Source organism: Microcaecilia unicolor, chromosome 8 (assembly GCF_901765095.1).
Source record: "Microcaecilia unicolor chromosome 8, aMicUni1.1, whole genome shotgun sequence".
Taxonomy (NCBI): domain Eukaryota; kingdom Metazoa; phylum Chordata; class Amphibia; order Gymnophiona; family Siphonopidae; genus Microcaecilia; species Microcaecilia unicolor.
The window spans coordinates 75231983-75257602 of NC_044038.1; the positions used below are offsets into that span (position 1 = coordinate 75231983).

At 44.0% G+C, this 25620-nt stretch overlaps 1 protein-coding gene across 1 annotated transcript in view; it reads right to left on the reverse strand.

Moving 5' to 3' along the window:
• The window catches only part of LOC115476676 (phospholipase A2 inhibitor and Ly6/PLAUR domain-containing protein-like), a 68185-nt gene extending 43139 nt beyond the window's left edge, over positions 1–25046 (reverse strand). Inside the window, exons 1-2 of the mRNA XM_030213186.1 lie at positions 24816–25046; positions 24424–24668 (exon numbers count right to left, since the gene is read on the reverse strand). Of these exons, the coding sequence (XP_030069046.1) occupies positions 24424–24475 (52 nt within the window). The 5' untranslated portion in view covers positions 24476–24668; positions 24816–25046. The remainder of the gene's footprint in view (positions 1–24423; positions 24669–24815) is intronic.
• Between the last annotated feature and the right edge of the window lie 574 nt (positions 25047–25620).

The following is a 25620-nucleotide window of genomic DNA, read 5'->3' on the forward strand; positions in this document are numbered from 1 at the left end:
TTAAGGGATAAAAGTAAATGTAATGATCACATTATGCATCTTATGTCTTCATTTCAAAAGCTAGAACTTTCAGGAATTCCCATGTGTGATGCATTGAAAAGAGCATTTCTTTTTACCTCACTATCAAAGAAGTTTGATGTTTTTAGGTCTGTAAATGAGGCCATTGAAGGGCAATCTTTTGAACAGACAACATCAAAACTAAGGCAGGAATGCATAATAAATGATTCTGAGGAGATGTGTTCTCAAAGCAAGTCAGAGAGAAATGAAACAAATTTCTTGGCAAAGAACAGAGGAAGGCGGAGCTATGGGAAAACTCCACCCAAGGGCAAGCTGATTTGCTACTCATGTGGAAAGGAGGGACATGTATCTAAATGGTGTAAGGAAACACAAAACACTCCCTCTAGCTCACCTAAGCCAATGGAACTAAAGAATTTTCAAACCAGGAAATGTATGAAGGACAAAGATAAACACAAGGGCTTTCTAATGGCAGAAAAATCTTTGACTATGGTAAATAATAATTCAAATGAAAGTACTTGGATTTTGGATTCGGGGAGCACATGCCATTTAACCAATTGTAAGAATTTCTTTCAGGAAATGTGTCCAGAGGAAGGTATTCTTAAAACTGCAAACGCAGGGACTGCTAAGATCCAAGCAAAAGGTATTGGATTCTTAAAATGCAAAGTGTCTAATGAAGTTAAAGAAATTCCTGTAAGTGATGTCTTGTATATTCCCCAAGCAGTTTGCAATATGCTTAGTGTATCTACATTAGATAAGAAGGGATTTGTGATTCATTTTGAAAATAGTAAGTGCACAATCTCTAAAAATGATGAAGTGTATGCTGAAGCTTTTATGCATAATGATGTTTATAAGCTGAACATTTCAGGTGAAGCCTCACATATGGCGCAAGTAAGGAAGAATGATGGTAAATGTAGTCTGGAAATCTGGCATCGCCGCCTGGGACATCGTGATTCTAAGGTGATCCAGGATCTTTACAGTAAGCAACTGGCCACCGGCATTCAGATAAGTGCAGATGCTGGTAAAATGGAGAAATGCATAGACTGTGTTACTCAAAAAGGTGTGAGACCCTCATTTCCTGCATACACAGGAAATAGGAGTAATAAAGTGCTGGACTTAATACACAGTGACTTATGTGGACCGTTTAATATCCCATCATTGGGAAATAACAGATTTGTGCTAATATTCTTGGATGATTTCTCTAGATATTGTGTGGCCTATTTGCTGAAAGAGAAAAGTCAAGTCACAGACATGCTGAAGAAATACGTAGCCATGGTGAGCAATAAATTTGAAAGAAAACCAAAGGTTCTTCAGACCGACAATGGTGGTGAGTTCACTTCACAAAGCATGCGCACATTTCTAGAACAAGAAGGCATTCAACATATCACAACAGTAGCTTATACACCAGAGCAAAATTCTGTTGCAGAGAGAAAATTTAGGTCACTTGTGGAAATGACCAGATGTATGCTGTCAGATAGCAATCTCCCTAAAAGACTATGGGGGGAAGCCATTCTCACAGCAGTGTACCTACAAAACAGAATGCCAACTAAAGGCGCTGAGCGCACACCACATGAGACATGGCATGGTAGGAAGCCAAACCTGTCACATATAAGAACATTTGGAAGTACAGCATATGCTCATGTACCAAAGCAAAGAAGGCATAAGCTGGATTCCACAACAGAAAGGGGCATTTTAGTTGGCTATGCTCCAGGACACAAAGGATATAGAATTTTGAATCTGAAAACTGGCATTGTTGGCATAAGACATGTTACATATTTTGATGAAAACAAAAGGGTTGATAAAGGCTGGATTATCCCAGATGAGCCTTATCATCCAGAATATGAAACTAGAACCATAATAGACATGCCAGTGTATATAAATGCCATACCAAGGCAGATGTCTGAAAGCAACTCACCTGTATCTAACGAGGAACAGGCAGAGGAAGCAGACACAGAAAGGATCATTGAAGAAGACAGTACAGTTGGAGAAGGGGAATCAATTGGAGAAGGACTCTCAGATTTAGAGGATGCAGAAAGGTCAGACCAACCTGTTGTCAGACGCTCATCCAGGGAAAACAAAGGTGTTCCACCCCCAAGACTGTCTTACTTAACAAAGTCAGCAGAAGCTCAAGAGCCCTTAACATGGGATGAGATTGAGAAAATGCCAGCAGAAGAAGCTGCTGAATGGCATAAAGCTGCACAAGAAGAAATTGATGCATTGGATAAAAATAATACTTGGATTCTTACAAAATTACCTCCTGGCAAGAAAGCTATAGGATGCAAATGGGTATTCAAGTTAAAAAGGAATGCACAAGGAAAAGTGGAAAGGTATAAAGCCAGATTAGTGGCAAAGGGATATCTTCAAAAATATGGAGAAGATTTTGATGAAGTGTTTGCACCTGTAGTGAAACACACGACAATAAGAACACTTCTGAGCATTGCAGTCTCAAAAGGCATGCAAGTCAACCACATTGATGTGAAAACAGCGTTTCTTCATGAAGATATAACTGAAGACTTGTACATGGAACAACCAACAGGTTTCATAAATACAAAACAAAGACAGCTAGTGTGTAAATTAAACAAAGGTCTTTATGGATTAAAGCAAAGTGCAAAATGTTGGAATGAAAAATTGCATGAAATATTGACAAGTTTAGGATTTAAGCAAGGTGAAGCAGATAAATGCTTGTACACTAGGTGCACAAATGGACAATATGCATACATTTTAGCTTTTGTTGATGATCTGCTCATTGCAAGCAAAAGTGAGCAAGAGTACAAGGACATTGTAAAGTGTTTAAACCACAATGTTGAGATAAAAGAACTTGGAAATGTGTCATACTATCTTGGTATAGAAATTGAGAAACAAAATGATGGTTCTTATCTTCTAAGCCAGAAGCAGAAAATAAATGAGCTTATTGAAAGTTTAGGTATGCAAGATGCCCAAGTTGTAAGCACTCCCATGATCACTGATTTTCTGAAGGATGAAACAGTAAGAGAACCTTTACCAGATAACATCCAATATAGATCAGCCATAGGTAAGCTTTTATATCTAGCTACCACATACAGGGCTGATATAGCAAATGCAGTAGGAATTTTGAGCAGAAGGGTCAGCTCACCTACCAAATCAGATTGGACTGCAGTTAAAAGGATGGTAAGGTATTTAAAGGGTACCATTGATTGTAAATTAAAGATTTCAGCCAATAGTAACCCAAAACTAATATGTTACTGTGATTCAGATTGGGCAGGGGATCATTCTGATTATAAATCCACAAGTGGATATGTGTTTATGTATGGAAATGTACAAATTTCATGGGCCAGTCATAAACAAAGTATTGTGAGTTTGTCTTCTACAGAAGCTGAATACGTGGCCGCATCGAAAGCGTGCAGAGAACTGATGTGGATTGAAAAACTTTTGCTGGATTTTGGTATAGCTGAACAGAGACCAATCCAGATAATGGAAGATAATCAGAGCTGCATCCGACTGTCACAGAATGACAAGGTTCAGTCACGCACCAAGCACATCGCAACGAAATACCACAACGTGCGAGAGTTGGCGAAAGAAGGGGTCATCAGTCTACACTATTGTCACACCAGTGAGATGACAGCTGACATCATGACCAAACCGTTACCCAGAGAACATTTTGTGAATCTGCGTATAAAGCTTGGACTTTGTATGAATAAATAATTGCATGACAGTTATGCATGAGAAGGGGTTTGTTGGAATGTAATTGTATTTTACATGCATTGCCTGTCACCTATTATTTCTCTGTGATTACTCTGTGACCTCTGATGTGAATTACTTAGAGAGGTCACACAGCTATGCAACTTCCTGTGGGGGTTTAGACACAGCACATGCAGCACATGGAGCACATGGAGCTCATGATCTCTCCTAACCTGAGAGGATCTATGGTGGTGTGAGCATCCATTACCATCTAAGCACATGGAAGGAGCTGATAATACAAATGTATAGTGATATGTATATATAAGCCTGTCTGATTATAATCTAACTACAAACTGTGAGTAAACAGATGTTTTGTTACTTCAACTTTAAAGTGACTCAGCAGTGAATTATTCAGGGGTGTATGAGAGAGAGATGAAGAAAGAAATTAACATTTCTAAAGCTGAAGCTGTGTGTACTAAAATCTGCTAATTATTTACTACAAATAATCCAACAGATCCCCTGGCCAGAGAAAGCCCCCAAGGCTGCCAGAAGCTGAAGAAGATGTAGTCTGGTAGTAAGTTTTGGGGTCCCCCTCCCAAATTTCTACCCCAAGCCCCAGCCATTTCTAAAATCAGCTCTGGCAGGATGCCCATTTCAAATCTGACATATTCTAATCACAAATAGAAAATAGAATTATTTTTCTACCCTTTGTTGTCATTTTATTTTTCAAATGTTGGTCCCAAGCTCTGGTTTCTGCTTTTTTGTCTTCACTTATCTCGCTCACCAAGGTTCCCTGTCCATTTGACATTTCTTCTCCCTCCATGTCCACTATCCTTCTTCCATCTTTGTGTCTATCTTCCTCTGTGTTCAGCATCTTCCTTTCTCTGTGTCCCTTTATTTCCCTGTCCAGCTTCTCCCCTCTCTTTCTCCCTCATGCCAATGTGTCTCTGTCCTCTCTGACCCCACCCCATCCAGCTGCTCTCCCTCTCGCTCCCCCTTCCAGCATCTGGCTTGTTTGCTTGCCTGCCTGCCCACCCCCTCCCTCCTGCAGTGGGTTTAGTATTTGATCCTCTTGGTCTGGCATCTCTTTCCCTTCCCTTCCCTCCCCACTCCTGCAGATCCAGCACCTCTGTCCCTTATCTGCAGTCCCCCTCCTCCCACAACAAGTCCAGCACACCTCTCCTATCCATGCAGCTTCCATTCCACCCACAAGTCTATTACATCTCTCCCTTCCCTGCACCCCCACTCCTCCCACAATAAGTCAGCACATCTCCCCTTCCCCTGCAGCCCCCCTCCTCCTCCAACAAGTCCAGCACACCTCTTCCTTCCCCGAGTCCAGTCACCCACCCACAATCCAGCATTCTTCGCTGGCTTCCCTCCCGTAGGTCCAGGATCGCTGCCGCTTCATACTCCTTCCCCCCACTGTTGCTGCAGTGCTTGCAGCTTACATTTTCAGGACACCCGGCAGCGATTCACTATGGGGCCTTTCCTCTGTTGTATCCGGCCCTCCCTAAACAAGAATTTGCATCAGAGAGGGCTGGACGCGGAATGCCTGTGTGAATCACTGCCGGGCATCCCAAAAATGTAAGCTGTATGCACTGCAGTGGCGGTGGGGGAAGAATACTGGACCGAATTGTGGGTGGCTGGGTGCACCACCTCTCGGTGGCCCTCGGGCAAAGGTGGGTGGGCCTGGGCCTACCTAGGCTGACCCATGGATAAGCCCCTGCCCTCCAGATATGCAACTCATGGTGATCAGTGGTTTTTTTTTTTTATACACTGGCCACTGCATGTTTTTAAAACTCAAATATTCAGCACCAGGCTATATCTGGATACCAGTGCTGAATACCCAGGCATAAAACAGCCGCCAACACTGACTAACTACTGCCTAGAATCAGATGCTACCAGATCAGTCTGGCAAGCACTGGGACAGTCAGTGATAATTTTCAGTGCCATTATCCAGATAATGCCACTGAAATTCATGGCCACTCCTACCTGGGAAACTGCTGCTGAATATTGACTCTGTTGTGTCCATTAAACGCTGCTATCCATATAGTGAGCATTGCTGAATATACATTACGGCGACTATTGTATATAGCTGTCCTTAATTAATCTGCGTAGTTGTGTAGATAACAGCTGAATATCGACAACTATCTGAAGAATTAGTTGGAACACCCACGTACCAGAGCTTTCCAGATAGTTCTGAGGTGGTCTGTAAGAATATTCCCCCAATAGGGCACTTATTCTACTACTACTTGACATTTCTAAAGCGCTACTAGGGTTATGCAGCGCTGTACAATTTAACATAGAAGGACAGTCCCTGCTCAAAGGAGCTTACAATCTAAAGGACAAATGTACAGTCAGTCAAATAGGGGCAGTCTAGATTTCCTGAAAGGTATAAAGGTTAGGTGCCAAAAGCAACATTGAAGAGGTGGGCTTTGAGCAAGGATTTGAAGATGGGTAGGGAGGGGGCTTGGCGTAAGGGCTTAGGAAGTTTATTCCAAGCATAGCGTGAGGCGAGGCAGAATGAGCGGAGCCTGGAGTTGGCGGTGGTGGAGAAGGGTACATGTGAAGGAATCTGTAATCTAGGCACTTGTGTGTATAAATGTCCAGAATACCAGCACTTGTTCAGTAAGCTCAAATGGAGGAGTGGCCTGGTGGTTAGTACTGAGCTTTGATCCTGGTATCTTGGGTTCAATTCCTGCTGCAACTCCTTGTGACCGTGGGCAAATTACTTAACCCTCCATTGCCTCAGGTACAAAACTTAGATTGTGAGCCCTCTAGGAACAGATGAAATACCTGCATATAATGTGTGATTGCTCCCTACATTGAACTTGATGGTTAAGCAGATTATAAATGACTTAAATTAAATTAGGATGCTTAAGTGCTATTCTGTAACTTATAGCACATAAATGCAAAGGGGCATACACATGGGCAGGAGATGAGCAGGGTTCCCATGCATGACTTACAGACAGTGACATTTCCAGACATTCAGTTTTGGGGGAAAACCTGAGCACAAAGTGGGTGAGCACAAAATTTTGCCCCCACCCACTCTCCACTCCCACCCTGTTCTTTGTGCCCCTCCCTGTAACCTGTAATTCAACTTGCAAATTTCTAAGCTAGAGGGGATCTCCATTCCTCCCCACCAGTAGAAGAGGTCCTCCTCTGGCAGCCAGAAGCTTCCATACATTCGTAGATGGCTGCACTTTCCATGTGTGACAGCCTTGCCACTCCTACCACCCCCATCCTGCGCATGCTCAGCTTATGTGTGAAAACCAAGCATGCATGGGTGGGAGGGTCCCTGACTGTGAGCATAGGGGAGTTTCCAGCTGCTGTGACCTCTTCTGCAGGTGGGGCTTGGAGATCCACTCCATCTTAGGTTTTTACAATTTGAGTTTGAGGTCCCAACAGTGCTGCAATTTTGGGGGTGCCTGAACCCCTCTGTGGCTACACCATGGCTTACAGAATACTGTAAGTTACACATGTCCCTGTTACATTTAGGTGCCCGCTGTAGTACCAGTTCTGTGGCTGGTATAACTGCAGACACTTAAATGTTAGGTGTGCTGATTCAAGGTTATGCTAGTATTCTATAATGGAACCTGAGAGCCCAGATGCTGTTCTAGAAGAGGCTCAGGGTGCCTAAATGGTAGATTTGAATATTGGGCCAAGTGGTCTTTGGGTGAAAAAAACTCAAAAGATGTCAGCCCTTTCTGTATTTAGATTGCAACTCAAGTCTTGTGGCGTCTTCTTCATTTCTAATAAGTGAAGGCTAGTCAGGTATTCTGGCTTTCTTTTCATAAGAACATAAGAATAGCCATACTGGGTCAGACCAATAGTCCATCTAGCCCAGTATCCTGCTTCCAGCAGTGGCCAATCCAGGTCACAAGTACCTGGCAAAAACCCAATTATTAGCACCATTCCATGCTATCAATCCCAGAGCAAGCAGTGGCGTCCCTCAAGTCCATCTCAATAACAGACTATGGACTTTTCCTCTGGGAACTTGTCCAAACCTTTTTTTAAACTCAGATATGCTAAGAGCTGTTACCACATCCTCTGGTAATGAGTTCCAGAGCTTAATGATTCTTTGAGTGATAAAATATTTCCTCCTATTTGTTTAAAAATTATTTCCATGTAATTTTATTGACTGCCTCCTGGTCTTTGTTCTTTTTGAATGAGTGAAAAATTGATTCACTTCCACCCACTTCGCACCACTCAGGATTTTGTAGACCTCAATCATATCCCGCCTCAGCTGTCTCTTTTCCAAGCTGAAGAGCCCTAATCAGCCTTTCCAAAGAAAACAATGAGTGGTAACAGGTTCTATAATTAACCATAGCACAAACCATGAACAATCTCCTTATCCCAGAGCTGTGTTAGCTCCTGTTCTATCCATTTATCTCTCACACAGTGGCGTACCAAGGGGGGGGGGCGGTGGGGGCGGTCTGCCCCGGGTGCACGCCGCTGGGGGGGGGTGCCGCGTGCCAGTCAGCATAGTTGGTTTTCATGCTCCCTCTGCCCCGGGTGGGGTGTCCCTTCGCCGGGGGGGGGGGGGGGGGGGGACATGCTGCACAAGGGGGGGGGCAGGGCGCATCGGCGATCCACCCTGGGTGTCAGCGCCCCTCGGAACGCCACTGCTCTCACAACAGGTTTAGTGCAGCTTGGCTAAGATGTCTGTGGCTGGCTTTCTGGATGTGAAACTAGCAGCAGTTTCACACATCTTCTTTGGTATAGGATCCTCCCCATTGATCCCTCCTTTCTCATTCTTGTGGTGTGTTGTGTCTTTGTGGTCTAGCTGTGACCCTTAAACTCTTTCTTTTCTCTCCACATTCATCTCCTATGGGATCAGGCCCCACTCCTTGCCCTTCCCTTCTCTTCTTGTCCCCCCTTGCTCTCTGAATTAGAAGGTCTGGTAGGCCCTGGGTGGAAAACCCTCACATTTCCCACTGCATCTTTTACTGGACTCCTTCTGCAAGAAGGAAGGACAATTCTGGGCACTTCCGTTCAGCCAGACATTATACGTCCTTCCAGTTTCTAAGGGACATCATCTACCGGAGCTTTCTTTGATTAGACCACCCCTTCATTAACTCTCATCTGACCGACATGTTTTGCATACAGAAGTGACCAATTGGGGTCCCTGGGGACCCCACATTCAGTGCTTGCAGAAATGATCAAAAGTGTATGTTGGAGCTTCAGCTGATACACTACATTCACCAAGGATAACAGACTATGAGTGTCTGAGTCAACTGCTATTTCAGTATCACTGCTTAGAGCAACGTTTCCAAAACTGTGCGCTGCAGCGAACTCACAGGGGTGCCACGGAGCAGATGGGAGGTTCACAGGCAAGCGCTGGGACATCACTTAATTTCAACATATTTAAACAAAGTTGTATGGAGTTCTGGGAAATCTACATGGTTAGGGCAAGCTACCAATCACAGTTCAGCTGTGATTGGTCATGGAGCCTGTCTAGCACCTAAAAGGGTGATTGGTAGCTTGCCCCAGCCATGTGAGACAGGAAAACAGTGGTCCTCCGTCAGTGAGAAAGATTTTATATGCAGCTGGTAGAGAGAAAGAGATAAAGGTAAGCACAATTAATCCTGACCCTGTAAGAATGGCAAGTTAAAAAACCCATAAAACCAAGGGGAGGCTTCTGGGTTAGCGACAGGCACCATGTGAGAATCACTGTCACTGCCAGGGACTCGTTCAAACAGAGGGAGAATTGTGGGTGGGGTGGTGGAGGGAAGGAGAGATGTTGCAGGAGGAATGGAGGCATAAATGTTGGACATGAATTGGGGGGGGGAGGAAGGGGTAAAATCTTGTTCATGGGGGTCGAGAGGAGGGTGAGATGCTGCATGGAGAGGGGAGAGGGGCCAGAGAGGGAGAAATGTTGGACATAGGGGTGGAGGGAAGAGAGAGATACTGGGCATGATGTGTAGTGGTGGGTAGACCCTGTGTGGCGGGTCTGGGGAGGTGCTGCAAAACTTTCTCGGACACTAAGGGTGCCTTGAAACGAAAAAGTTTGGGAACCACTGTCTTAGAGACTTTTCTGACACAAGGTGTTCATAGTCTATGCAGAACTCTGACTGTTACTCACACTGTCACTACTCTCTTCACTTTCCTCCAAAATGTGATTTAGAGCACCTGCAGTACTAAACCTAACTCTCCTTGCCATATTGCTCATGAAGACTGTGCAATAAGTGAGCAGCAGCACAGGTAAAACCTAAGGAGTCCGATATTCAAAGTGACTTAAGCAGGCAGGAGAGGCTGGGAAATTGCTGTGATTCAGTGGCACTTAAACAGGTAGTGTCGCTAAATATCAGCTCTGACAGGCCATAAAAAGTGGGCCTGTTGGTATAGGGAGCGTTGGGAAGGACCCTGCAGTTATGTGAGTGCTAGCAATATTCGGTGCCGGCACCTGCATAGCTAAGCATGAAAATGTAGAACAGCATTTTCATGATGCTGCCACTAGGGGCAGGAGCGAGAGGGTTCACTCCTGCCCCCATTGGACCACCAGGGATTGAATTTAGGCCCGGGGGTGTGGAGATTGGGGGGGGGGGCTGTTCCAGAAGGGAGGTAGATTTCTTCCAGTTGTGGGCCGGGTGAGGGAGAACAGGAGAAGGGGCTCTTTTGATGGGCCAGAGGGGGCTCGGAGGGCTTAAAAAATGGCTTTGAAAGTTATTTGGGTGCCATCCGATATTCAGCGGTAGCAATCGCATAACCGTCTTATGCGGCACCAGCTGGATATCTACCAGGACTTGCATAAGTTCCAATGGATAGCTGCCTAACAATTAGCCCCCAATATTGAGTGCCCTTGCTTGCACATGACCTGGCACTGAATACCAGCAGCTAATTTAGCCAGTGACTGTTGGCATTTAAAAAAAACACTGACTGCCGCCGGCTGAATATCAGCTGGAAAGTTATTGCAACAAACACTTTTTAATTCAAATAATGATATAGGGTATTTGGGGATCCTCAAAATAAAATTATATTTTATATGTTTCTACATCAAATGTGTTCTAATAACAATGGTGCTGTGAGTGATAACTACGCAAAAAATTGATGAAATGCTACCTAATTATTTGCTATGGCACAAAAATAGCCCAACATGTTCCTCCTGTTACTGCAAGGAGTATCCTGCTACATTAGTATTAAAGCTAATATATTTTTGTATTTTTCAGTGCATTATTTATGATAATGTACCTACAGGGAAGATCATTTTCAAAGGCCATTTATGCAGGTACATGACTATTTACCCCATAAATCAACAGTATGAAAATCCACCAGTGTCCCTGTGGGTAGATGTTTAGTGGTAGTGGTGGTGGGGTGGGAGTGGGGTTAGGGCAGGAGGGTGATGCGACACATGATGCATTTTTAAACCTATATGCAAATCATCATGAAGGGAACAAATATTCAAAGAAAAATCAGGTGCATGGGGCTATTTTTCCCCTAGGCATTTCTCCAAACAGAAGTACACACATGCTTTCTCTATGAGAACTGATAAACTTGTGTTGTTCTGAAAACTGTCCCATTAATGGTTTGTATATTGCAGAGCTGCCAAGGGGTTCTGATTTTTGAGAAGGAGATTTTAGTATATGTCCCCAGTCCCACCCAACTCTGCCTTGGTCCCACGCATTCTACCTAATTTCTCTACCCCCTAGCACACCCACATCCCACAGCCATTCCAGAAAATATTTTATTTACACCAGTGACAGCAGGGATGACTAACAGGGAGTGTTTTAGTTCAATCTATTACAGCCCTATCCAGCACCTATCCCCCCCCCCCCCCCACCCCCGGGGCATAACCGTGAGGGGGCCTTGACCCCCCACCCACTTGGAGCTTAAGCCCAACTCCAAAATTGTGGCACTGGTTGAATTGTTGGTGGAAATGCCCAATACCTGTTAGTTGAAGATGTCCTCTGCAGGAGCCCCCTACTGTGCTGTTTGAGCAATACAGCAGTTGGCAGTGTGCTTCAGCTGCCAATGTCAGCCCTCCTGCATAGGCTCAGTTCAGGCACTTGAAAATGGAAAATAAGATGATACCTTTTTATTGGACTAGCCTAATACCTTTTTCAATTAGCTTTCAGAGGCCAAAGCCTCCTGCTCAGGTCAGGTCAAGACAGTATACTGCTGTTATGGTGAGGAAGGAAGTGTTGCTCTCTGAAAGCTATGTATTAAAATTATTCAAATATAGAGTTGTCACCTTATTTTCTATTTTGTGTTTTATTTGTATTTATAACCTTTATTAACACAGCTACCACATTACTTTATCTGAAATTAAAAATAAAATTATTTTCTTTACCTTTGTTGTCTGGCCATTTACGTTTTCTAACTGTGTTGGTCCCACTCTCTTGATTCTACTTTCCTTCATCTTCTCTTAACTCTCTTGCCAGGGTTTTCTGTCTATTTTTCATTTTTCTCCTTTTTCTTTATTTTTTTCAATTTATTTTTCTGCATCTCTGTCCAGATTTAATTCTTACTATCCAGTCTTTAATTTCCCTCTTTTTACTTCATCTACCTATAGCTTTTCATCTTTCCCTCACTCTTGTTCTCCCCTATGCCCCTTCCTCTTATTCTTGAGTCGTTCACTAACTCTATCCTTCCCTCTTTCCATCCAGCATCTCCCCTCTTTCTTTCCCTACTCTTCCAGCCAGCATCTTCCCTCTTTTCCCCATCCTTCCAGTGTCTCCCCCTCTTTCTGCATCCTTCCATCCAGTGTCTCCTTTCTTTCTCTCAGTACCATTCCATCCAGCATCTCCCCTCTCTCTCCCTACCTTTCCATCCATCTTTTCTTTCTCTCCCTGCCATTCCATCCAACAACATCTACCCTATCTCCAAATTCTTCCATCCAGTATATTCATCTTTCTCCACTTCCTTCCATCCAATGTCTCTCCCCTTTTCTATTCAACATGTCCCCTTTCTTCCCATCCTTCCATTGTCTTCCCTATTTCTATACCTACCCTTCCATCTAGCGTATTCCCTCTTTCTCTTCCCACCCTTCCATCTAGCATCTTTCCCCTTTCTTTCCCTACCCTTCCAAGTGTCTTCCCTTCTTTCTCTCTGCATCCTTCCATCCAGCATCTCCTCTCTTTCTTTCCTACCCTTCCATCTCTTCTCCATTTCTCTCCCTACCTTTTCATCCGGTGTCTTCCCTCTTTCTCTCCCTATCTTTCCAGTGTCTTCCCTCTGCATCCTCCCATCCAGCATCTTTCCTCTTTCTCCATCCTTCCAGCCAGGGTCTCCCCCTTTCTCCCCATCTTTCTACATATCATCTTTTCTCTCTCCAGTTCTTTTCCATCTGTGTCCCCTCTTTCTCTCCCCATCTTTCCACTCATCATCTCCTCATTATCTCTCTCTCTCTCTCCCATCCAGCATTCCCACATTTTCTATCTTTTTCCTCCCCTCTCTCCATTCAACATCTCCTGCCTCTCTTTCCACACCCCTCTACTTCCCTTTCCCTTTTCCTTCCCTTGCACATTATCTTCTGTTCCCTGGCCACTGCTACTTCTCCCGATGAACAGCAGTGGCCATGGGAAAACAACAAATAGCAAACACAGGCCAGTAGCCTTCAGGCATGTGCTGTCAGTCCTGTGCCCCGGAACAGTAAGTTGATGTCACCAGGGGCAGGGGACCAGCAGAGCCGACAGCGTAAGCCTGAAGGCTGCAGCCCCGTGCTTGCTATTTGTTGTTTTGCCACTGCTGCTGCTCATCGGGAGAAGCAGCAGCGGCGGTGGCACTGTCTCAGCACTGAGCGGGAGTGCGGGAGATGACCCACCAAAGCAGGAGTCTCACACTCAATGCAGGAGACTTGGCAGGTCTAATAATGTTATTACTGTAAGCTGCGTTGAGTCCACCTTCAAGAAAGCAGGATACAAATATAAACACAGAATAGGACAGAAAGGCTATCACAATGATGCCGGTTAAGATCTCTGTCCTGACATGTTTTTCACATTTCATATAATTGCAATTATGAAGAATAAAACAAGCAAAGGCAGTGTGCTCTGCCTTCCATGAGTCTCCAGGAGAGTTAAAAAAATTATTTCCTTATTTGGAAGATAGCTGCTTGGATAAGGAGGAGCGACTGCACTTACTTCTGCAATGTGCAGGAGGGAATGTATTTAGCATGAAGACCTCCAATAGGAGAATAAATCTGAGGGGTCAATATTCAAAGTGATTAAACTGGCCAGAAATGACTCCTGACTGGATAAAGTTTTGGGCTAACTGCTAATTTTCAGTGGGATTAACTGCTAATTTTCAGCAGCACTTAATCAATTAGTGCCGGTGAAAATAATTGGTTAGCGTCAAACTGAAAACTGACTATTTTGGGGGTATTCCAGCGGTGGAGTCAGCATTTGGCTGGTTAACTGCATAAATAGGACTGCATAAAAGTCAGTCTTTATCTATATGCAGTGCAATATTCAGCACTTAACCAGATACTGTATGTGTTAGCCAGCTCTGAAAACCAGGAAATTAAATGCTGGTGCCCGTACATGGCCTGGCATTGAATTTCTTGGTTTAACACCCGCTGCAGTCAGTAAAATGCTGGTTGCTACTGACTGAATATTGGGCCCTGAGTGCATGTATAAGTAATATAGCTCTTAGTGGTCTAGACTGGGAGCAGAGAAGGGATTAATGAAGCACCCAATGTTAATTCTGCTTCCTGTGTACTCTAAACAGGGCTGGTGTAAGCATATTAGATGCCTTAGGCAAAATTTCAGCTTTGTATCCCTCAATTAAATTTTAGACCTGCAGCCTCCTCCCATCCTGAGATTTTGATCTTTAAACTCAACAGTTATGATCACCTCAATCCCACCACTCCTGAAATGATCCATAAAAATAATGCACAAAAGTGTAAAAGAACACAGTGACATTTTACTTTGACTACAGCATCTCGTTGCCACTCTCTAGAAGCTAAACCAAAAGCAACCACAAAAGTGGAGAAACTAGATCCGCTATGAGGGGAAGCACAGAAACAGAGGAGTAGCGTGATTAGGTATTAATCTACAAACAAACCTTTTGCGGAGACAGGAAGGCGGTAGAACTCAAGAAAAATGTCAGGAAGTATTTTTTCACGGAGAGAGTGGTGGACTTGGAATGTCCTCCCGCGAGAGGTGGTGGAGATGAAAACGGTAACGGAATTCAAAAATGCGTGGGATAAACATAAAGGAATCCTGTTCAGAAGGAATGGATCCTCAGAAGCTTAGCAGAGATTGGGTGGCAGCGCACGGGTGGTTGGGAGGCGGGGCTAGTGCTGGGCAGACTTCTACGGTCTGTGCCCTGAAAATGGCAGATACAAATCAAGGTCAGGTATACATATAAAGTAGCACATATGAGTTTATCTTGTTGGGCAGACTGGATGGACCGTACAGGTCTTTCACTGCCATCATCTACGTTACTATAGGGAGCATTGTGAACATCTTGTATGGTTGCCCTTTGGTGTCATTTTCTGGGTGGTCTTAGAAATAAATGTCAGTCGGATTTACCAATTCTTTAAGGCTGGAATTCCTAGTAAAGGCAAAGTGTAAATGTGTCTGGGAAAAAATCAGGTGACATGTTCAAAATGTTCCAATGCTTCCGAATAATTCTGGAGACTTTACCAATCCCCGGGGTATACTTAAGGATGCAAGTCATAGTCATCTGTTTCCTGGTTTATTGATTTAGGAGCAAACAATAAATCCCTGTTTGAAAACCGTGCTCTTGTATAAGCTTTGTGGATGACCTGCTTATGATAACCCCGCTTTAGAAGGCATGCTTTAAATGCTTTCGATTCCTTTTTGAAATCAGATAAATCAGTACAGATTCAACAAAATCTGAGGAATTGGAAATAGGGGAGGCTGCATTTCAAAGATGGTGAATGGTCACTTGAAAAATGGAGCAACGTGTTCCGATCTGTTTCTTTTTTGAACACAGAGGTCATCAGAACATCATTCTGTCTCACAATCAAAATATCCAAGAATGATATTTTGATAGGATGGTAATTCAACGTGAATTGTGTCTTTGGGTGGCATGTGTTCAACCAGTCAAAAAATACAAGCAGTCTCTCCTCTGTTCCAGTTCATAGAACAAACACGTCATCTATAAAGCGCATCCACAGGGCTACAAATTCCCCAAATTGGTTGTGAAGTATCCATTTGATCTCAAAATCCTGCATGAACAGATTCACCACCAAGGGGGCAAATGTGGCCCCATCGCCACACCCGAGACCTGTTGAAAAAACTCATCTTGAGACCTGTTGAAAAAAACTTGAAAAAATTTGTTTCAAAGCCAAATTTATCAAGGATATAAGAAAAGAGGTGGAAATGCCATGATTTGGTTCTTCTTCCAACAATTGGGTATAAAGGACTTGAAGTGCCTCCATTTGTGGAATGGATGTATAGAGAACTTTGACGTCTAAGGTGACAAGAAACGTAATCTCATGTACATTCTGCACTGTATCCAATTTTGTAAGGAAATCAGAAGAGTCTTTGATGTATGTAGGGCTTCTAATCACTAGTGGTTTTAAGAAGGTGTCCGCATATACAGATAGAGGTTCCAATACTGAGCCTACCATTGATACAATTGGGTGTCCAGGAGGTTTTATTAGAGTCTTATGAATTTTTGGAAGTATAAAAAACAATGGAATTCTAGGGTCCTCTCTGTTCAAAAACTAAAATTCCGATTTAGATAAATAGCCCAATTCTACTACTTCTTCTGTAATATTCCTAATACAAGATCTTAAAGTTGGAGTAGGGTCTTCTTCAAACTTTATATAGTCTGTAGAGATCATGAGTTGATGGTATACTTCATTGTCATAATCCTCCCTGTCCATAATGACCACTGCACCCCCCTTGTCTGCTTGGCAGATCCTGATGTTGCAATTACTTCTAAGATCATTTAAGATTTTTTTCTCAATCTTGGTTAAATTTTGATGTTGATGGATGGATTGAGTAGTATATTCTTCAACCTCTTTAATGATCAATGCTTTAAATACAGACAAGGGGGGGCTCATGGGTACTGGGTAGATCCGGGTCGATTTGTTCCATACTCTAGAATTGGTGGTGGTAGAGAATTGGTGTTCCGAAAAAACTCTTTCAGATGTAATTTTCTGAAAAAACGTTCTAGATCCACTCTTAGCCAAAAAGGATTAAGGGGTTGAACAGGTACAAATGACAATCCTCTACTAAGAAGTTGTTTCTCTGTTGCATTCAAAGAATACTGGGATATATTTATAATCCCTAAATCTTGGTTCAATCCTTCTGAGATTGGGTGTTCGGGCGGTGGTTGTTGGATCTGTTTTGGGACCTGTTCTGTGATCTGCCTTGTCAATTTTGTGGGCCTTTTTTTTGAGTGCGCCTGTCTAAAAAAGGTTCATCAGAACACGTGTTCTCTTCAGAGGAATCTAACTGTCAGGTTCTCAGGTTCAGAGCCCGCGAGGCTGGGCTCTGGAGCAAACGTGAGCCCTTGGGCTGCTGACGAGGAGCGACAGCAGCAGGCAAAACCTACCAACCAATGCTGGGCAAGCACACCAACACCGGCAGGGACTGCAGGCACCGTCCAGCGAGCCGGAACACATGGACTGGAACACTGGACTGGAATTCCCCCGACTGGAGGACACAGGACTGGAATCCCCCGGACTGGAACACTGGACTGGAATCCCCCGGACTGGAGGACACCGGACTGGTCCACACAGCTTCACCTGCACTTAGCTACTAAGCCCCCTAGGAGTTGAGCTCCTGGGTTCGAGTAGCCGGCAGGACTTACTGGATACCGGATGACACAGGGACCAGGACTGGAAACAGAAGTGCTCCTAAACCTAAACTGATCTACGTGCTCCCAAGCCCTAAACCAGCAGGAGTGTTCCTAACAGTAAACTGACAAAAGGACTTCCTAAGCCCTATACTAAACAGGAGCTCCTAAGCCCTGCTCAAGAAAGGGACTTCCTAAGCCCTAAACTAACAGAGCAGGGAACTAAACACAAAGCTAACATAGGTGCTACTAAGCACCAAGCTACAAGCAGAGCTCTACACTAACAAGCTAAACACAAAACTAACAAGCTACCTAAGCACTGCTCTAGCAAGCTAGAAACAAAACTAACAAGGTGCTTCCTAAGCACTACTCTGGCAAGCAACCAGAAGAGCTCCTAGCACTAAAAGGGAAGACAGGGGAGCCACAAGGAAAAAGCAGGGAAGCTAACACATAAGCCAAAAGTGCTTCTAAAGCACCAAACACCAACAGCAAAGACTGCAATGCTCCCAATAGCACAAACACCAGAAGTACTTCTAACAGCAAACTCTGCAGTGTTCCTAACAACACCAAACCCTGAAGTACTTCTATCAGCAACAGAGCTTCCAAAGCTCTACACACAGCAATGCTTCCAAAACCAAGAGGGAAAAGCAGGGGAACCATAAGGGAAAAGCAGGAAAGCTAAACACACAGTCACCAATGCACACTGCACTAACACTAACCTGGCCCTTAGCAAAAGCAAGCAGGGAAACTAGACACAAAGTCAGAAGTGCACACTGCACCACCCTACCTAAAGCAAACACCACCGTTGCAAAGGCTCTGAAGGAAACAACACCACTTCCTTATCAAGGCCCTCCCTGATGATGTCACACTCCCTAGACCCAGGCAACAGCACACTGACCCAGAGAGCACACTGAAACCCATAGAGGCCCAACCCACACCAATGCAACACCGTGAAGCACTTGAAGCCAGTACACCCAAAGAGAGTTAGAGCAACTCAGACTACACCCACAGCTGCAGTGAAGTGAGACAATTAACCCCATGCTGCTGGAAGCTGCCAGCACAGAGAGACAGAGCCAGCTCAGACAGGACAGGCAAAAGAAACAGAAGCCAGCTAAGAAGCTGACCCCCAGAAAAGAGGTAAGTTTGAGAGGGGTTCTGACCCCAATCATAACACTAACCGATCGAATGTCACCTTGTTGGATTTGGGTTTAAAAGTAGGGTTCTCTTGTAACCACTGGTATACTCCTTGGCATAATCCGATGAATCCCTTTTGAATTTTATGATCTTAAATTTATGTAGGTCCTGTCTAAAGGAATCTATTTTCTTATTTATATCAGCCATATGGTTATCAAAGTCTGTCTCTGATGTTAAGAATTTTTTAAAATCCAATTTCTTAGTTTCCAAGCTTTTTTGAAGATCGTCCGTGACCAGACGAGTCTTTTCAATGATTAAGACCATCAGGTCAAGCGAGCATTTGTTTAACACTGTGGCCCATCTGTTGAGAAACTCTTTATCCTCCGTAAACAGCTTTGGGGGTTTAACAATCCTGAGGCCACGAGGAATCATCTCTTTTTTTAACAGTATTTCAATATAGTGGCCCCATGTAGTGTGGCGTGGACCAATCTCTTACATTCTATAAGGAAATCATCCCAAGAGGCCAACTGTACAGTACCAGGATCGCCCATATCCAAAATGGATGGTCTCTGTAGGATATCCGATATAAATTCTGATGTAAAACTCAAGCCGCTTTGCCAAGTGGGGAAAGCCATATTCCTTAGGGTGACCCTTTTTGACGTTACAGGATATGACATTATAACAAACTTTCAGGATATGACATCATTCAATTGACAATATAAAAGAAAAAAGACGCCGCGGCCATTTTGTGGCTGTTGATCCCATTGCAGTAAGGCTAAACATGCTTGATATCAGTGGCAAGTATTTTCTCTTGAACTATTTATCTTAATTTTTGACTTGCTGGATGGATTTTTTCACATTTAAGTTTATATTGGAATTACACTTGCTGTTGCTTTTGCGTTTTGTTTTCACATTCTTTTGATTGACTAGTTTTTGTTTTATATACTTTTTTAAGGTCCTCCATGCCTTGAGATGGCTTATTGTGAAACTCTGGCCAAAGTCATTGTGATGGACTGGCCACTTGCACATTGCCTGTTTTATTTGAAAAATGAGCTATGTAAAATTTCTTTTTCACTTATTTTGGGGATCCACCTTAAGTCAGTTCTGTGAAGTTAGCATTTTTCCACTATACATTTTGAGATAGAAGGGTTTTTTTTGGAGTCCATGGAGATAAAACAGCCGTTGATTTTTCTCCACCCACGTTGTTTTCAACGTTTTCTCAGGTGGGTGGTTGGGCTTCTTGCTGAGGCTTTTTTCCCCTTTTCTTCAAAAGAAATTGTTCAGTTTAAGAATAAAAATTTCTAAATGCACTTCACAGAACCATAGTCATACATAAAAATACTTTGTGCCAGCATATGAGAGAAATCTTTGAGGTTACATGGAGGGGCATAATCGAAAGTGGGTGCCCATCTCCATGGGCGGCCATGCAAAGGGGCGAGACAAACCGTATTTTCGAAAAAAGATGGGCGCCCATCTTTTTTTCGATAATACAGGTTGTGCGGGGCAAATGCCTAGGATTTGGGTGTTTTTGAGCTGGGCGCTATTGGTTTTCAGCGATAATGGAAACCGAAGGCGCCCAGCTCAAAAACGAACAAATCCAAGGCATTGGGTCGTGGGAGGGGCCAGGATTCGTAGTGCACTGGTCCCCCTCACATACCAGAACACCAACTGGGCACCCTAGGGGGCACTTTTACAAATTAAAAAAAAAATTAAAATAGCTCCCAGGTGCATAGCACCCTTCCCTTGTGTGCTGAGCCCCCCCAAATCCCCCCCAAAACCCACTGCCCACAAGTCTACACCATTACCATAGCCCTAAGGGGTGAAGGGGGGCACCTACATGTGGGTACAGTGGGTTTTGGGGTTTTTTGGAGGGCTCAACATTAACCAGCACAAGTGGAACAGGTAGGGGGGGATGGGCCTGGGTCCGCCTGTCTGACATCCACTGCACCCACTAACAACTGCTCCAGGGACCTGCATACTGCTGTCAGGGAGCTGGGTATGACATTTGAGGCTCGCATACAGGCTGTCAAAAATAGTTTTTAAAGTTCTTTTTTTGTGATGGGAGAGGGTTAGTGACCACTGGGGGAGTCAGGGGAGGTCATCCCCGATTCCCTCCGGTGGTCAACTGGCCAGTTGGGGCACTTTTTTGGGACTTGGGTCGTGAAAAAAAAGGGTCCAGCAAAAGCGACCCAAATTCTTGCTTCTGCCGCCCTTTTTTTTTCGATTATCGGCCAAAGGCGCCCATCTCTCCTCGGCCGATAAACACGCCGCAGTCCCGCCTTCACCACGCCTCCGACACGCTTCCGTCAACTTTGTTCGTTCCCGCGATGGAGTGCAGTTGAAGTTGCCAAAATCGACTTTCGATTATACCGATTTGGGCGCCTTTGCGAGATGGGCACCCATCTCCTGATTTGAGTCGAAATATGGGCGCCCATCACTTTCGAAAATAAGGCCGATAGTATCTCTAAAACCCTTTTTTGTGATATATAGTAATAGGTACAGTGTAACATAAAACTTACAATTATGTTAACAGCATAACAATAGTAAAATAATGCCCACTCTTCACCCCTGGTACACCCCCTCAAAAATTTTTTATTGCATAATTAATGTGTGCTCATTTGACAGTTACCACAGGATGCCTGAGCATATCCTGCAATACACCATTTTAAGCTGCATTAGGTGTGCATCAGTGTCTGATACAGCTTAGTAAAAGGGCCCCTACATTTCTTGCATTTACTATGGTGCACACTACATGTCAGCAGGGGCAGATTGATCGATTAATAATCGGGCAGGTTATGTAGTGGAGGCTGTGCTCAGATACTGCACCAGTGGCATTGCTCTGGATTTGGCTTGCTTGCTACCCATGCTTTCCAACTGCAACAGTTTCACATCCAAATTGGGTCCCAGCCTTGTTGCTGAGGTTGCAGATGTCAGTATCAGCCTCACTCAGAATGATGGGAATCAAAATAATTGGACTTTGGATAGGCAGCAGCAGCAACACCACTGATACCAGTTGCAACCAGAATGATTTGCTGCTGCCTTTCTCAGTCTCGACCCCTTTATTCCTGACCCTCTGCTGTGAATTTTTTTAAATGTACTTGTGCCAGGTGAGTATGGCGTTACAGAGAGGAGAGTGCTTCAGCCATGGGAAATGTCTGGCCCTGAGTATTTTGGACATAATTAGATGTGCCTGTAATTAGGTTCCTAGAGAGAACCTGGTAGGAACCTATTCTATAAAGGAAAGTAGGTGCCTACATTCCTTTATAGAATGCTAGTAACCAGGCATATATGCATATATGCAGTTAGGCAACAGCACTTATGCCAGTCATAGAACTGGTATGTGTGCCTAGTTACATAGAAACAGAGAAAAATGATGGCAGATAAAGACCATGTAGCCTACCCAGTCTGCAAAGGAAACAGTGGATACAAAAAAATCCTCTCTCAAGTGGTGTCTTCTTAAACAAGTTCAGTTGTTTTAACTGTTTTTCAATAAAGAACTTGTTTAAGAAGACACCACTTGAGAGAGGATTTTTTTGTATCCACTGTTTCCTTTGCTTCGTTGTTCTTCTGTGGAGAGAACACCTTCTGTGTGGGTTGGCGCCTACCCAGTCTGCCCATTCATGCCATCTACTCTCCCTATTGCTCCCTTATTGATCCTATGTACTTGTCCCAAGCACTCTTGAATTCAGATATTGTATTTGTCTCCACCATGAATTCCGTGAAGAACCAATTCCTTTCCTCGGGTTATTTCGGAATTAATCTCCTTTCACCTTCATCCTATGCCCCCTCGTTCCAGAACTATCTTTTCAATTTGAAAGAGACTCACCTCTTGTGCATTTATGCCACATAAATATTTAAATGTACCTGTCATATCTCCCCTCTCCTGCCTTTCTTCCAAAGTATACATATTGAGAACTTAAGTTTCAATGCTTTATGACGAAGACCACTGGCCATTTTAGTAGCCATCCTCTGGATCAACTCCATCCTGTTTATATGTTTTTGAAGGTGCGGTCTCCAGAATTGTACACAATATTCTAAATGAAGTCTCACTAGAGTCTTATAAAGGGGCATCATCACCTCAGTTTTTCTACTGGCCGTTTCTCTCCCTATCCACCCAAGCATCTTTCTAGTTTCTGTTGTCGCCTTGTCTACCCTGTTTGGCCACCTTAGGATCATCATATATGATCACGCCCAAGTTCCGCTCCTCTTTTGTTGTGGGAAATAAATTTGTAACATAGTATTCTATAAGTTACGCATGTGACTGTGCCCCCTGCCCATGATCCACCCAGACCCTGCCCATGTCCATTGCATATACAAAATAGCATGTAGGTGTGTATTCAGCATCCATGCGAATATGTGCACAGATATGTGTGTATATGCTAGTTTTCTAAACATTTACCCCCTCTTATGCTGGACCTCAGTGGGAGAAGTAGAGGAGAGACAAAGAAGGAAATGTGGGAGTGTGATTCTGAATACTTGCCCTAGGCATAGAAAAAGCTGGTCCCAGATCTGGCATGGTTACAGTAACTGGATAATGCTGATATTTACCACTGTCAAGTTAAAGTTATCTGATTAAGCTGGGCTATATAAATAGCTGTTCTAATATTAATTGGATAAGCTAACCAATTACCTGAATACATTATCCAATTAAACTAACTGGATTAGTTTACTGAATATCCAATTAAAGTTAACTATAATAGGATATTGGCACACTGAATACCTTTTGGGGGGAAATTTAAATATCCTCATATTGTCACCAGAGTTGGATATCACAGGTGGAGTAGGACCAGGGTGTCCCCTCTCTCATTGTTCTTTAAGGGTGGGTCTAAGGGGAGAGCGAGGTCTGCCATCGCAGAAAGAGGAGATGAGGAATCGCTTTGAAGAGGGATTCCCTTTTCCCTTTTCATACACTTTCTGAGAGGCAGAGCAAAGACAAAAGGAGTGGTCTCCTCTCCCCTCCCTCTCATCTGCCAGCAGGAGGACAATAATGATTCCTTATCTCTGTCTGGCCTCTCCTCTACTGGCTTTACTATGAACTTTGAACTATGCTGGGCTAGCAGGTCCCATAAGACTAAAAGGCCTTGTGAGGTTCTGATAAGCAGGGGTCTTAAAATCCATTTCTTGAGGTCCACAACCCAGCCTGGTTTTCAGGATTTTCACAATGAATAGGCATGAGATCTATTTGCATTTGATGGAGACAGTACATGCAAATAGATGTCATGCATATTCATAGGGGACATACGGAAAACCAGGCTGGGTTGCAGTGGTGTACCTAGATTGGTTGCCACCTGGGACAGAGCACCCCTCTCCTCCTTGCACATCACCCCTCCCCTGCCCTCTCTCCTCCAAGCAAAGGGGTACACTGAGCAGTTGCACGGTTGTTGATTCCTGTTCCCGGGCAGGGGACTGGCAGAGCCGACAGCTGCGTGACTGCTCAGTGCACCCGTTGCTGTCTGCACCCTGGGCGGACTGCACCCACTGCCCCACCCTTTGTACACCACTGCTGGGTTGTGGACCTTGAGGACTGGATTTGAGGACTCCTGTTTTAAAGGTAGGCTAGTAGAGGAGGAGGAAGCAGACATTGTTTTCCTCCTGCTAGTGGCAGGGTGGGGACATTTGGGTGGAAAGGATCTATCCTACCTGTGGTGTGAGATAGGTGGTGAATAGGATTATATTGGGTGGAAGCAACCCTGCACAGGCAGATTTTCCTCAGACTCCTCAACTCTCATTGCACTCTAATGCTTTGGAGGGGGATCCAACCCTTTTGCACTTAAGCCTAAAGAAGAGATAAATCCAGTCCCACTGGCCGCTATTTCCTGTAACACAACATTTTTGCATTGACAGAGTCTTAGGAAATATCATCCTGAAATGATGAAACCTTACATTGAAGTGAAGAAAACTTACCTGTAGCTACCAGTGCAGAGAGGATGCAGATGCTGGTAAGAAAAGACCTCATGATGCTGAAAAGAGATAGATGTAATATATTTGCAAGGCGGGATCCACGCTTTTACCTTGAAAAGTACAGAGGCTCAGGCGGTGCTACTTATCACCAAGTTTCAAAAATCCAGAAGGTGCTTTTTCTGGTGTGTTGCACATTACTGCCTCCTATTCCGGACACAGCTGGCCTGTGCTGAAGGTTTACACCCTCCCTGAAAGCCAAGCAGATGAGTTGAACGGTGACCTCTGAGACAGGCAGCAGGCACAGGACAGGTCTAGGCAAACACAATCAAACCAAATTCACTGCCAGAAATTCTTTCCCTCTCTCTCTTTCATAGATTGTTTCCTCAGCGATGTACCTGGAATTTTTAGGTAAAGGCAGAACGGTTCACGTAGGTTGGCATTCCGAGATTGTGTTGAGAATTGTCTGCCTTGCTTCTGTCCTACATGCTGCCGTTGTGAAAACTGTGCTAACTGCTCAATACATACCCATAGGCAGCACATTCAGTAACAATTCTAAAGTTCCAGGGGAACAAGACAGTCACTACTAAATTTGGTGCTGGGCCAACACAGATCTGTTGCTGCTGCCAAGAAGGAAAAGTAAAAGTAACCACATTTGAACTCTGTAACAGCAAGATGAAGCTCTGTGGTTTCATCATTGTATCTTGGTGCTTAAAACAAATATATGCCATGTATGCAAATTTAGACACATTATTCTATCTATGTAAGGGGGCATAATACACAGAGTTAATTTCAATGTTTATTTTTTTGCAATGGAGAGGTTTCCCATTCTGACTTGCTCCTAGCAGACATCCCACTGCATCAGCGTCACATCAGCTTGGAGGAGGGACTGTCTGACCTTGCATCATCAAAACAGGTGGAACCGGTCCCTCTTTTGTCCCTTTTTCACATTTACAGACTTTAGTTTCAGTTTCTAGATTAAAGTCCGCTTCTGGGAGGGGAGAGTGAAAGGATCATCAAGTAGACAACACTCCTTTCATACCCATCCTCCATCTTCCTGGTGAAAAGCAAACAAAAATAATGTTTTGTGCATTTATATTATAAACACTGAACATAGTGCTGGCAAGAATGGGACCGTGTCACATGCTTACAAATGGAATCAGTGGTGTGAATCCTAAAAAGATGAAGTTGTCATATTTATAT